At 41.9% G+C, this 15213-nt stretch overlaps 1 protein-coding gene across 1 annotated transcript in view; it reads right to left on the reverse strand.

Annotated features, from left to right (window-relative positions):
• Positions 1 to 15213, reverse strand: part of LOC117830419 (brain-specific angiogenesis inhibitor 1-associated protein 2-like) — a 59856-nt gene that overhangs the window by 13230 nt on the left and 31413 nt on the right. Inside the window, exon 5 of the mRNA XM_034708528.1 lies at positions 5838 to 5990. Within this exon, the coding sequence (XP_034564419.1) occupies positions 5838 to 5990 (153 nt within the window). The remainder of the gene's footprint in view (positions 1 to 5837; positions 5991 to 15213) is intronic.

Below are 15213 nucleotides of genomic sequence, written 5' to 3' on the forward strand. Positions count from 1 at the left end.
GATCTTCAAATCTGCAGACGTGGGGAGTCAAAGCGACCTTTGTGTTTATTAAGACAGCCTACAACTAGCATGCCTCCCTCCTAAGCTCCTTGTTAGCACACATGTGTGCAGGGAATGAAAAACAGAGGAGGGGTTGAATTGTATTTTATACAGTCTATGGGCTGAACAAGCTCCGAGCTCTGACTTCCTGTTACAGACCGGATATTGTTGTGACGTATACAAAACACTGAAAGTCTGAAACGGCTCGTTTCAGCACACATTTACAGAAAGGTGGAGAAATCAGAACAGGGGCAGAATGGATTCTTTTCATTCTCAGGGGGTTTGTAGACAGGGACACAGATTTCAGGTAGAGAACCATTAAAAAGTCAATTTTGCATGATATGTCACCTTTAAAACTCTCTTGGGGAAAAAGAGTCAAACTTCTGAGAAAAAAAAAGTCAGAAATTTTAAAAAGTCTGAATTCTTACTTTAATCACAGAATTCTCACAAAAAGACAAATTTCTTACTGAAATCACTGAAGTAACATTGTAATTTTTTACTCTGAATTCAGACTTAAATCTCAGGATTCTGAGATTGAAGTGAGAAGTCTGACAAAAAAATGTTTTAAGTTTTATTTTTGAGGGTTTTTTTGCCTTTATTTTTTAGGACACCTGAAGAGAGACAGGAAATGTGGGGAGTAGAGAGAGGGGGAAGACATGCAGGAAATGGGCGACCAGCCGGGAGTCGAACCAGTGACCTCTGCGATGAGGGTTATAGCCTCTGTATGTGGGGCGCTTAGACCGCTAGACCACCAGCTCCCCTACTAGAACTGAAATTTAAGTCAAGATTCTTATAAATAAAGTCAGATTTCCAACTTCAATCTCTGAAGCTTGACTTCTTTCAGAACTCTGAGAAAGTTTTTAAAAAAGTCAGACCTCAAAATGTTATTTCTCAGAGCCTCTAATCCTCCCCCGCAGATATCTAATGTCTATCCAAGTGTTTTGCTGAAATGTAGATTCTTCATGTTAATACTAGAAGTTGGTCCGAATGTTCCTCTCCACATAAACATCACATGCTGCACTGAAGGATTCAGAGCTGAGAGCAGGGAGAGATGTCTCAAAGAGAGAAGAGGAGGAACAAACAGAAGACTGCAGGAGATGAGGAGAGGGATGACAGGTGGGATAAAGTGAGAGATATACGAGTCCTCTTTGTGGATGCACTCATTATAGAAACCAGCAGCCTGCACTTGAGCGGCTGAGTTACATCTCCATACATTATACAGGAGGGCAGTTACATAAAGACTCCTCTGATTTATTCACTGAGGATGAATGAATCCAGAGTCCTGGATCCATGAATACTGGAAGGACAGTGGAGGAGAATCTGCTGCTCCAACAGTTTTAACTCCACCAGGCATGTGTGGAGGATCAACACAGTGCCACTCCGAGGTGGTCTGGCCTCGCTGAGTGTTTGTGGGCGGCGAAGGTGTGGGTGGACAAATAAATTAACACATGCACAAATCTGAAAGTAGAGCAAAAACAAACCCGCCTAAGTGGGAGAGCATCTTGTTTCTTGGGATTTATGCTCCGACTGAGAGAGTTTTTTTATCACACTTACTTTAAAATAATGACTTCGCTCGCGGTGGTCGGTTTCTCACAAGAGGCTGGATCAATGGGATCGGAGTGAATGGTTTATCAACGCGTCTCTCTGTGAGCGGGCAGAGAAGTCTTTCACTCTCGCTGCTGCTGGTAGAAGTGATGAGTCACCGCGACCTCAGTTAACCATCACAAACAGCTAAGGTACAGCGTAGGTGGGTCAGTGTGTTTACCACCGAGATGATATAATCAACAAGCAGACGGTGGCTTCGGTTTCTCTTCATCACAGCCAACCACAGCTTTACAGAACAAACATCCAACTCAACTCAAGTTTGTTGATTTCACTGCACTTTGTAAATAAAGGAGCTTAGATTCAATACATTCTCCTGTTCTCACACACTTTACTGTGTCCAGCCTGAAGCAAGGTGTCTTTCATAGATATAAAAATGATAAAATGAGCTTAGATTTAGTTTAGGGAGACCAGAGAGTCAAGCTCAGCCGACAGAACATCAGCTGCTCTTAAAACCAGCCTCTAACAGATGTACCTAAAGTCTCTAAAAGTAGTATGGGAGGTAGAGCCTTCAGTTATCAGGCCCCTCTCCTTTGGAATCATCTACCAGTCAGGGTCCGGGAGGCAGACACCCTCTCTACTTTTAAGAGTAGGCTTCAAACTTTCCTTTTTGATAAAGCTTATAGTTAGAGCTGGCTCAGGCTTGGACCAGGTCTTAGTTCTGCTGCTATAGGCTTAGACTGACACACTGGGATCCTGTCTTTCCCTCTCTCTCCTCTCTCTGCCTGTCTCTCACTTTAACTCTTCCTGTCCCATTAAAGTTACTAACCATAGACCTTTCTGGAGTCCCTGAGCTCCCTTGTCTCGTAGGTTCCTCTGGATCTCTGCTGTAGATTCCTTTTTTGGGGTCTGTTATTCATCCTTTCTTTCTTTCTTTCTTTTATTCCCTTTTCCTTTCCTTCATTCCTTTCCTTCCATCTTTCTTTTGTCTTTCCTCCCTTCTTTCTCCCTTTCTTTCCTTCCTCCCTTCTCTTTTTTTCCTTCCTTCCTTCCTTCCTTCCTTCCTTCTTTCTTTCTTTCTTTCTTTCTTTCTTTCTTTCCTTCCTCCCTTCTCTTTCATTCCTTCCTTCCTTCCTTCTATCTTTCCTTCCTTCCTTCTTTCTTTCTTCTTTTTCCTTCTCTCCTTCCTTCTTTCCTCCATTCATTGCTTCCGTCCTTCTTTCCTTCTTTCTTTCTTTCTTTCTTTCATTCCTTCTTTCTTTCTTTCTTTCTTTCTTTCCTTCCTCCCTTCTCTTTCATTCCTTCCTTCCTTCCTTCTATCTTTCCTTCCTTCCTTCTTTCTTTCTTCTTTTTCCTTCTCTCCTTCCTTCTTTCCTCCATTCATTGCTTCCTTCCTTCTTTCCTCCATTCATTGCTTCCTTCCTTCTTTCTTTCTTTCTTTTCTTCATTTTTCCTTTCATTCCTTTGTTTCTTCATTTCTTTGTTTCCTCATCCTTCATGTCTCATTTTCTAATCCCATCCTTTCCTTCCCCATTTCTTCTCCTCTTTTTCTTTCTTCTGGTCTCCCTCTCTTCTCACTTTTCTTAGACCTTTCTGGAGTCCCTGAGCTCCCTTGTCTCGTAGGTTCCTCTGGATCTCTGCTGCTGTGGACGTGCCAGACTCCAGCTGCTACAACTACTACTATCTGTCTCCCCACTATCATCTCTCTCTCTCTCTCCATCTCCCTCTATCCCTCTCTCCAACACGGTCTCAGCAGATGTGTGTCTAACATGAGTCTGGTCCTGCTGGAGGTTTCTGCCTGTTAAAGGAAGTTTGTCCTTGCCACTGTAACTTGCTAAATGCTGCAAAGTGCTCTGCTCATGGTGGATTAAGATGAGATCAGACTGAGTCCTGTCTGGAAGATGGGACTGGATCTGATCCTGGTCTTGATGTTGGATCTTAACATAGAGTGGTCTAGCGTGCAGGTTCTTCTCTATCATAGTGTATAAATGTTACTTGTGACTCTCCACGCCTCACAAACACATCCAGCAAACCGTCATAACGAAGGAAACATCCAATCAGAGTGTTGTAACGTTGGCGTTCTAATAACATGTACAGTGATCCTGCACTCAGTGACGGCGTACAGTCGATACTTCAGGGCTAATTAAATCTCTTTCCGGCTGTTTGTACTTCATCATTTCAGCGGTGTGTGTGTGTTATGCACTTCCTCCCTCTGTCTATCAATCACTCATTCAGACACTTTCACTCCCACACGCAGCGAGTCTGAACACCAAGTCTTCTTAGCAGAAGTAGGTCATTCTCTCTCCCGCTGCCTCCCCACTTCACCCTCCTCCTCTCCCACTCGCCCCTCAGATTCTGCGTCTCTCTCACTTCACTTTACCACTTCACATTTCTCCAGCGTGAAGGAGTGAGAGTGGGTGGGATAGACCCTCCTTATTCATTACTTGGGTATTATGAAACTCCTAAGTGGAGGTCTTTCAGCTCCAGAACCCATGACACAGATATCAGATAACTCTCTCCTGCAGTAATAAACGAATGTGGAGAAGAGGAATGTGAAGTATACTTTTATATATGTGTGATATGTTTGTATGTCCTCTAAAGAGTCCGTTTATTCTGTTTATTAAATCCATTTCAACCTTAGAGACATCTTCCTCCCATATAGTCTCACTTCAACAACATAAAGAGGGACTAGCTCTCCTAGCTTAATGTCATGTACGACTAACAGGCCTGCTCATCGTACCTACAGTCTCTAAAAGTAGTATGGGAGGTAGAGCCTTCAGTTATCAGGCCCCTCTCCTTTGGAATCATCTACCAGTCAGGGTCCAGGAGGCAGACACCCTCCCTACTTTTAAGAGTAGGCTTCAAACTTTCCTTTTTGATAAAGCTTATAGTTAGAGCTGGATCAGGCTTGGACCAGGTCTTAGTTATGCTGCTATAGGCTTAGACTGACACACTGGGATCCTGTCTTTCCCTCTCTCTCCTCTCTCTGCCTGTCTCTCACTTTAACTCTTCCTGTCCCATTAAAGTTACTAACCATAGACCTTTCTGGAGTCCCTGAGCTCCCTTGTCTCGTAGGTTCCTCTGGATCTCTGCTGTAGATTCCTTTTTTGGGGTCTGTTATTCATCCTTTCTTTCTTTCTTTCTTTCTTTCTTTTATTCTTTCTTTCCTTCCTTCTTTCCTTCTTTCTTTCATTCCTTCCTTCCTTCCATCCTTCCTTCCTTCTTTCCTTCCTTGTTTCTTTCTTTCTTTCCTTCCTTTTTCTTTCCTTCTTACATTTCTTCTTTTATTCATTCCTTTCATTCCTTTTTTCTTTCTTTCTTTCTTTCTTTCTTTCTTTCCTTCCTTCCTTCCTTCCTTTCCTTCCTTCCTTCCTTCCTTCCTTCCTTCCTTCCTTCCTTCCTTCCTTCCTTCCTTCCTTCCTCCCTCCCTCCCTCCCTCCCTCCCTCCCTTCCTTCCTTCCTTCCTTCCTTCCTTTCTTCCTTCCTTCCTTCCTTCCTTCATCCTTCCTTTCATTCTTCCTTCCTTCCTTCCTTCCTTCCTCCTTCCTTCCTTCCTTCATTCCTTCCTTCCTTCCTTCCTTCCTTCCTCCCTCTTCCTTCCTCCCTTTACTCCCTCCCTCCCTCCCTTCCTTCCTTCCTTCCTTCCTTCCTTCCTTCCTTCTTCCTTCCTTCCTTCCTTCCTTCCTTCCTTCCTTCTTTCTTTCTTTCTCTCTTTGTTCTTTCCATGTTTCTTCATCCTTTATGTCTCCTTTTCTCATCCCAACCTTTCCTTCTGTCATTCCTTCACCATTTATTCTCCTCTTTTTCTTTCTTCTGGTCTCCCTCTCTTCTCTCTTGTCTTAGACCTTTCTGGAGTCCCTGAGCTCCCTTGTCTCGTAGGTTCCTCTGGATCTCTGCTGCTGTGGACTTGGTCCAGACTCCAGCTGCTACAACTCCTACTATCCGTCTCCCCACTATCATCTCTCTCTCTCTTCATCTCCCTCTATCCCTCTCTCCAACACGGTCTCAGCAGATGTGTGTCTAACATGAGTCTGGTCCTGCTGGAGGTTTCTGCCTGTTAAAGGAAGTTTGTCCTTGCCACTGTAACTTGCTAAATGCTGCAAAGTGCTCTGCTCATGGTGGATTAAGATGAGATCAGACTGAGTCCTGTCTGTAAGAGGGGACTGGATCTGATCCTGGTCTTGATGTTGGGTCTTTGTTAAGATGATATAAGTAAAGATGATTGATTGATTGATAAGGAGGCACCTCTCACTCACCTTGCCGTGGTAGGTGCTGCTGTTTTTGGCCACGGCGCACTGACGGTCCACCAGGAAGCAGTACCTCCTCCTCTCCTCGGACAGAGCGTTCTTGTAGCCCTCGGCGATGTAGTTGTCCAGCTCGCTCTGCTTATTGCTGATGGCCTCCACATACTGCAGAGAAGAGGAGAAGAGGAGGGTGTAAAGACAATGTAGACAACATAGTTACGACTGTTCTCACAGCAAAGTGAGAGTGTCTTCTGCAGACGACGAGCCGCTCTGATGGATTTTAATGTGCCTCTAAATAAGGCCTCGCACATCACAATCATGACACTTTAAAAGCAGACAAATTGTGCTTTCAAGCACAGCTTAGAGAAATGTCACAGCACATCAGACCTGCACGGCGTGATTGAGAACAAAAGCAGTCCGCAGACGGATCCCTGTTTCCTGAAACACCTTCCCTTTTCATCACACTTACTCACTCCTCTGCTGCTTCTCGCTCTTTTATAACCCATTCACCGTCTACTCCTTCAGTGACTCAGCTCAAGGTGTCATCTCTCCTCCAAAACAAGTGGAGCCAATCATCTAGGTGAGCCCAACTTTGTCCTCAGGTTCCCTTATGTAAGCGAGAGTATTTAAAGATTCCCACGGCGTCGAATTATGTGAAACAGCATTCTCAAAAGTGCCAGACAGCACTGGGATCCAGAGAGAGGTGTGAATGACCGCGGCTTGGTTGTTTTCTGAGAAAGTCATCAGCCTACGCAGCGTCATGCATGGCTGGCTGGTTGAGCTAACACCGTCTCTGCAGAAAACAAAGTGGTGACGGCGGCTTAATGGTTCTAAATGAGAAGGAACCGGTTATCTAATCAAGAGGCATAATCACCGCCGTACATTCAGCTGCTCCAGGCGTGCAAATTGAGTCTTAATTAGGCTGTTTCATGCATCCATTAGAGCACACGTGCAAAATGTGACATGTTTAAGCACCAATTTGTAAATTTGTGCACACATCAGTTCACTAAGAAACACCAGCAGCAGCTTTAATGCTTAAAATAGAAGTGTTCATTGACTTTCTTCAGCTGCTAGACCTTTTTTGTCACAACCTTACAGCCACCTTGAGAGTCATGCAGGTTCAGGTTTTGTTTGTGTGTTTTTGAGTCTTGCAAAAAATTCATAACAGTCCATAAAATTGTGCCTTTGTCTTCTGATTCTTTATGCATGTGGTCTTTCAGGGAATACAACGCAGAGTCTGACTAGATGCTGCAAAGAAGGAAGCTTGTAACATGAGTATAGTGAGCTGGTGTTGTTACATCTGCATTAAAAATGTGTATGTTTTGGTGCAGAGACAGAGCGTTGGATGGCAGAGAATGACCTTCAGGTGAATTCAGATAAGACTGAAGTTCTTATCTCAGCTCCTCACCGTGTTGTTCATGAGGTGAAGAGAAGCCTTGGGTTTTTGCCCTCTGCCCTACGCAATCTAGGGGTCCAAATGGGCCAGGGTCTGAGCCTGGACCAGCATGTGAACAGTTTGGTATGTTCTTCTTTTTATCACTTAAGACATATCTCCAAACTCAGACCTTTAGTGTCCACAGCTGAGCTGGAAATGATTCTACATGCTTTTGTGTCATCTCTCTTGGATTATTGTAATTCTCTCTTCACATGTCTTAGCCATGCATCCTTGAACCGCCTACAAGTGGTCCAAAATGCTGCAGCTAAGCTGTTGACCAAATCATCCAGGAGGTCTCATGTCACACCGATCCTCATTTCTTTGCACTGGCTTCCAGTTAAATATAGGATCCAGATTAAAGTTCTTGTTGTTGTGTACAGAGCGCTCAGTGGTCAGGCTCCAGTCTACATTAAGGAGCTGCTGAAGCCTTATAACTCCAGCAGGACTCTGAGGTCCTCTGATCAGGGTTTACTGGTTGTGTCTCGTACCAGGTTAAGAACTAAAGGGGACTCTGCTTTCCAGGTTGTTGGTCCTAAACTCTGGAACAGTCTCCCTCTGCAACTGAGAACTGTGGACTCTGTTGACAGGTTTAAAAAGCAGTTGAAGACCTCTCTGTTTAGACTTGTTTAATCTGTCTGTTTTTATGTCAGGCTTTTATGTATCTGCAATCTCTGTTTTGCCTTTTAATGTGTTTCTAGTGTTGTTGTTGTAAAGCACCGTGTGACCTCTGTTCTTGAGAGGTGCTCTAGAAATAAATCTTACTTACATAAAAAGTTTCAGTTATGCGAGTTAGTCAGAGAGAAAGCTGAACAAGCTGAGAGATAAAGTTAACTTATTCTCTCTGGATTTGGAAGTAAGGATGCAAAAGATGCTTTTCCACAGCCAGGAACCTTTTTGAACTAGGTGCATTTCAATAGCAGGAGCCAGGGTCTAAATTAGGCTCTGAGGTAGTTGATTCCCCCCTTGAAAAGTCCCTGCAAAGGTCCAGGAACTTTTGTGGATCTTTGCAGATGACCCTCTCTACTTTTAAGAGTAGGCTTCAAACTTTCCTTTTTGATAAAGCTTATAGTTAGAGCTGGATCAGGCTTGGACCAGGTCTTAGTTATGATTCTATAGGCTTAGACTGACACACTGGGATCCTGTCTTTCCCTCTCTCTCCTCTCTCTCATCACCTACTTCAACTCTTCCTGTCCCATTAAAGTTACTAACCATAGACCTTTCTGGAGTCCCTGAGCTCCCTTGTCTCGTAGATGTCCTCCAGCTTCTACTACTCGTCTCATCACTATCACCGCTCCCTCTCTCTCTTATTCTCCTCTATCTGTCTTTCCAGACCCAACTCGGTCTCAGCAGATGTGTGTCTAACATGAGTCTGGTCCTGCTGGAGGTTTCTGCCTGTTAAAGGAAGTTTGTCCTCTCCACTGTAACTTGCTAAATGCTGTGAGGTGCAATGCTCATGGTGGATTAAGGTGGGGTCAGACTGAGTCTGATCCTGTCTTGGTGTTGGGTCTCTGTTCATGATTTGACATAGAGTGGTCTAGACCTGCTCTGTTTGTAAAAGCGTCATGGGATAACGTTTGTTGTGATTTGGCGCTATACAAATAAAGATTGATTGATTGAATGAGGTTGCATATTAGGAAGACATTGTTGTTACACATCGATGTGTCACACTGAGGAGCTGCACTTCATCATTTAATCCACTCGAGTGTTTGCCCCTCTTATTTCTCAGAGAGAAGTATTTAATACAAACTGACCCAGAACACAAGTTCAAGGAAACCATCTGCTCCAAAACGCTGATTTACAGCAGAACGCAATTTCAAAGAACCAAACAAGGTCCTCGATGTGGGCGAACAATGGCTGAACACTCGGCGATCACCCACAGTGAAACGTGAAAATAATGACAAGCCAAAGTGGCAGCAGCAGAGGAAGACGAAGGCCACCTATGATTCAGAGCTGGAGAGGCTTTCAGGTCGCCCACGGTAAACACACGGCGTGCAGCGTGGTCAACACGGGCGCTTGCTGAGGTCGGGTGGGCCGCGGCGGAGCTGTCAATCACAGGAGAGCGAGTGAGTGACAGGCTGGGAGACGGAGGAGGGAGACACCACCACAGGATTCAGGTTATGGAGTTATGAGTGCATTATTTTTTAAACCGAAAATCACATAACAGTCATCAGAGGGAAATTAAAAGGTGCTTCACCCCGGAGTTTAAGTGATTGCTTTGCTTTGTTCACCTCATGATTATATAGCTCAGGATGTGACCTTTGTGAAAGCCCCTCTGAGCTCTGACTAACAGCTGCAAACAGGAGCTGTCAAACATTCTCACACCTCAAACATGAGGTCTTCAACACCTGGAAGAAGACTGAATATGATGTAAAGTCATTAAATAAAATTAGGATGTGATGCATCCCTCACTTCAGAGAGATTAAGACAGGAAGTGGAGCAGAAACTGTCCCATAAAACATCAGAGATTACTAAATATGATAGATTAACTCTCAATCTAAATATTCTGACTTTATCCTGACAGTCCGTTTCTGCTGATCTCCTCACACCTCACCTTATTTACCCCACAGCCCTCCTCCTCCACCACGACGGCCTCAAACCTGCCACCTCCTGCCGCCTGCGTCCATGTGAACACCTCACGTTTATTCAAGCTTATGGATTAATGGTGTTGAATAATCCTGATCTCAATAATGGCCATGAATAATCCTGATTATAATTTTCACCATAATTAAGAAGCCTTTAACTGGAAGCAGGTGGATTTTCACAGAACGTGAGGTAAAAAGGTTGAAGGTGTGCTTTGAGAAAGATCACTCACACTGGAATCAATTCAATATTATAAAATCAACACCTTCCTTTTATAATTGGAGTTCAAGTAAAGCCTGTTTCCAATATTGCATTTTTCAGAACGAAAGTCCACAGTTTAAAAATATAAATGGTTTTTAAAAAATCTCAAAAAAGCAGGTTGTTTTTAACATTTGCAAAACTCGAACTGACTTCAAAATATCATAAATTATCTATTGCAATAGATTCAGTAGTTTCAGCCTGACTGCCTTTTAAATCAGTCTTGTGTTAAAAGTTTTATAATCATAGTTCTGCTTTTTTAGGGAATCTGCATGAATTAATTTCTATCAGGGTTGCACAATAAATATTAGTTTTATTGTTTCAATGCAATAAAAAACACAAGTCAGAATTTATTGCACTTTTTTTCACATGGCACACATACTTTTCATCTCATGTTTTATTCTGTCTTTAGATTACATTTGTTATTTTTAACTTGGGGGACTTTTTTGTTCTTGTGTGTTCTTGTGTGTTCTTGTATGTTCTTGTGTGAGCTTGTGCATGCTTGTGTGTTCTTGTGTGAGCTTGTGCATGCTTGTGCATGCTTGTGCATGCTTGTGTGTGCCTGTGTGTGCTTGTGTGTTCTTGTGTGTTCTTGTATGTTCTTGTGTGTTCTTGTGTGTTCTTGTGTGTTCTTGTGTGAGCTTGTGTGTGCTTGTGTGTTCTTGTGTGTTCTTGTATGTTCTTGTGTGAGCTTCGGTGTTCTTGTGTGTTCTTGTGTGAGCTTGTGCATGCTTGTGCATGCTTGTGCATGCTTGTGTGTGCCTGTGTGTGCTTGTGTGTGCTTGTGTGTTCTTGTGTGTTCTTGTTTGTGCTTGTGTGTGCTTGTGTGTTCTTGTGTGAGCTTGTGTGTTCTTATGTGTGCCTGTGTGTGCTTGTGTGTTCTTGTGTGTTCTTGTATGTTCTTGTGCATGCTTGTGTGTTCTTGTGTGAGCTTGTGTGTTCTTGTGTGTTCTTGTGTGTTCATGTGTGAGCTTGTGTGTTCTTGTGTGTTCTTGTGTGAGCTTGTGTGTTCTTGTGTGTTCTTGTGTGTTCTTGTGTGAGCTTGTGTGAGCTTGTATGTTCTTGTGTGAGCTTGTGTGTTCTTGTGTGTTCTTGTGTGTGCTTGTGTGTTCTTGTTTGTGCCTGTGTTCTTGTGTGTTCTTGTGTGTTCTTGTGTGTTCTTGTGTGTTCTTGTGTGTTCTTGTGTGAGCTTGTGCATGCTTGTGTGTGCCTGTGTGTTCTTGTGTGTGCTTGTGTGTTCTTGTGTGTGCTTGTGTGTGTGTCCAGTATTTATTGATTTGATTTCACATTAAAGATGTTCTGATCCACGGTGCAAAAACTGAAGCTGCAGGGCTTCAGGCTTGTAACGGATCAATCAATGAAAATATCTCAAACGTGAGAAAGGAAGACGTGAGAGGTTTGATTCCATCTCTACCTGAGGGATGTTTAACACTATGAGTGTAATGCTCTGAAAAGTCTTTCATGTGGGTGCCGCACAAACTTAAACAAATGTCGGCACTTGCTGAGTTTTTACTTTCCTGATTTTCTCAGACTGACAGCGACCTTCACTCCGTCCCGCTGAGAAGAAGAGAAACAGAAATTGCTGAGAGTAATAACAGGCGATGGTGTTAACTGGCTCTGAGGCTTCCTGTCAGCTTGACAGAAAAAAAATTATCTCAGGGTGGAATTGATTTTTGTGTTTCTGGCCCGAAGCTGTAATAGTTCCTTGGTACAGTCAACACCTTTCTGAGTCATCTCAGCTGCGCTCGGATATCTCTGTGGACACAGAGTTCAAATGAAACCTGATTCTCCAGACGCTGTTTCACTGCATTTGACGCTCATGTACAACGACTCGTTGATCTAGTAAATGGAGATGAAGTTGTATGTTGGCTGTGTCTGGTTAAACTGACATATAACCACTTCACCAGAGACATGAGGAACCAGCACAGGCATGTGAACCTGTGAGGAGGTGCTAACTCTGCTATCTTTAGCCTCACTCTGCAAACTAATGAGACATTATTAAGCTCCATTCTCTGTGATCCTGTATTTAATCTGAACATTGTACTTAATTTAGACTGTTTTGAGTGTTTCCTCACTTTTAAACGAATCAGTCAGAATTTAAAGGACATAAGGGACGTCAAATCATCCTGAATCAGGACATGCAACATTTTCCTCATGTGTCTAATTCAAGCTTTCTGTTGTTATGCTCCTACACTCTGAACTCTGCTTCTGGACATTAAAGCGGCGAGCTCTCTGAGTGTTTTGAAAGTAAACTAAGACTTACCTTTTTAATCTGTCATATAACTTAGAGTCATTTTATTTTACCCCTGGACTGCATTATTATTATCATTGTAATTTTTATTATTATTATTATGATGATGATGATTATTAAACTTATTTTAACAACATTTAATTTATTTATTTATTTATTTATGTCGTTTATTTACTTATTTATCTCATTTCTTTTTATTTATCTCATTCATGTATTTATTCATTTATTTATCTCATTCATTCACTCATTTATTTATTCATCTCATTTATTTTTATTTATCTCATTCATTCATGTGTTTATTTATTTATTCATTTATCTATCTCATTTATTTTTATCTATCTCATTCATGTATTTATTTATCTCATTTATCTTTATTTATTTTAGTCATTCATTCATTCATTTATCTCATTTATTTGTATTTATCTCATTCTTTCATTTATTTATCTCATTTATTTATTTATTCATTTATGTCGTTTATTTATTAATTTATCTGATTTATTTATTTATTTATTCATTTATTTATTCATTTATTTATATAATTTATTTATCTATCTCATTTATTTTTATTTATCTCATTCATGTATTTATCTATCTCATTTATCTTTATTCATTTTATTCATTCATTCATTTTTATTTATCTCATTTATTTGTATTTATCTCATTCTGTCATTTATTTGTTTATTCCTTTATTTTTATTTATCTCATTTATTTATTTACCTATTCATTTACTTATTTTAATATTTCTTGTATTTATCTGATCCTTTTAACTTGTTTTATTAATTTTACTGTATTGATTTAATCTTATCTTTAAATATCTTTTAAGATCATGTCTTTTATTATTTCACCCATTTCTGTTATTTTCTGTCTCTCTGTTCCTTTAAGAAGCACCATGGGCTGCCTGCTTGTCTGTCTGAAAGGTGATATATAAATAAAGTTGAGTTGAGATACACTAAGATAAAAATTCACCTCTTATTTCCAGTTATCTGTCTTCTCATCCTGTTTTACTTTTCTCTTCCCCTCATCTCTCTCAGTAAGTCTTCATCATCTCAGACACACAAACACTCACAGCTCTCGTCTCACGACACGCCGCCACCTCATTTAACTATTCTATTAAAAACACGTCAAAAACATGCAGCCTGCTGGGAAACGCTCCCACGTGTTGGTCACATGTATAACGCCCTACCTCTCATTACGAGATGATAATTACATGTTTGATTGGTGTTACTACAGGCACTTCAACTCTAACGTGGCTGCCCTTGGAGAAACACCTCCTCCTGAAAACACAAGTTGTAAAAGAGGAAAGCAGCGCAGGTAGACGAGCAGGAATCTCACCTTTACTGTAGCAAGACAAGAGCAAACTCAATAAAGCAGTTTCCTCCCACTCAAACCCTCTGAGTCATGATGTAACGTCTCTCCTTCAACAACCACTTCACCTGACTTCTCCTTTCAAGAGCCACAGGCATGAATCACATCAGCTGAGACTGCTGATCGCTTTCGATATGATAGATCTACACGCTGCACCAAATCACTGACGTGTCAATGAAATGTAAGACGATATCATCAATGTGTCAGCTGCCTGAACGGCTGGTTTTTGACCGAGCAACAAATCAAAGATATTCAGTGCACAAGGTGAAACAGTTGCACAATCCTCACATATATGACACGCTATGGGAATAAAATGTTGTCACAATGCCGAATCTGCTTCTCACCAACTCTTTTTACCTGCTTACTCCACCCTTTAAATGGATGCAAACCCATTTTTCAACCATAGTTTTTATTTCTGTAACTACAAACTTTTAATTTATTTTAACAAAATGAGTTTCTTTTTTTTTAAGTTATATTTTTTGGCCTTTTTGCCTTCATTGATAGGACAGCTGAGGAGAGACAGGAAATGTGGGGAGTGGAGAGTCGGGGAAGACATTTCTCTTTATTTAAACTCGAAAATCAATAACCTTGCCTTGCCTAATGATGACATAACATCACCTGGTTCACGTCTCTTGCAGTGTGCACTCTCTCTTTCCTCTTTAGTTGATTCATCTCTTGTCTTTTTTGTCTCAGCTGCAGCAGATCGGGTATATTAGCATCATCTTAGGCCTCAAACGACCCTTTCCCAACAATCATGCGTGGACAGTGAATGCACCGGGAGATTTATCCGCCTGTGGATTGTGCTCACACAGCAGTTCGGACTTTATGCCCCCTGAGGGACAGTGCTGTAAAAGTGTGACTTTCCATCGCTTTATATCTTTAATATTAACATCAATCACGAGCCAGAGGAGCGGACGCTGATTACTCCAATCTGTGCTGTGATTCTCTTTTCTTCTCGCCGCTCCACGGAGCTGTTGCTTCACTTAATTAAAAGTTGTTCAGTGGAGGGAGTGATGAAGAAAAGACGTGAACTGCTTTTCACTTTGTTGAAGCCACTACGCATTAACAAGAACAAGCTCTCACACTCTGAACGCTCGGTGTCCCTGAACGTACCCTGAAGAGTTTACATGCAGCATATTGTTTGTTCATGGAGGCAAATCTGTGCTTTAGTCTTTGGCTGTGAGAGTCACTGTGCGGGCTGCTGGTGTCTCCTGCTCCTGCCAAGACCTGGCTGCATGAGTCCCCATATGATGCACTGCAGGAATCAACACATGCACACACGGTGACCCCTCAATGCATGCACAATAAACCATCTGATAGGAGGACGCCAGTTGTCACCAGTTTGCTCGCTGCATGGTCTGCAGGACGAACAATGTCATGACACATTCTCTCTTTCACCCCACGCCTTGTTTCCTGCACGGTCTAGTTACAAAAGGACGATACTGATCTTTCTGACATGCATAATACTCTGTTCTTTCCTTTTCATCAAACAGTAACGG

The sequence above is a fragment of the Notolabrus celidotus genome, chromosome 18, assembly GCF_009762535.1.
Source record: "Notolabrus celidotus isolate fNotCel1 chromosome 18, fNotCel1.pri, whole genome shotgun sequence".
NCBI classification, from domain to species: domain Eukaryota; kingdom Metazoa; phylum Chordata; class Actinopteri; order Labriformes; family Labridae; genus Notolabrus; species Notolabrus celidotus.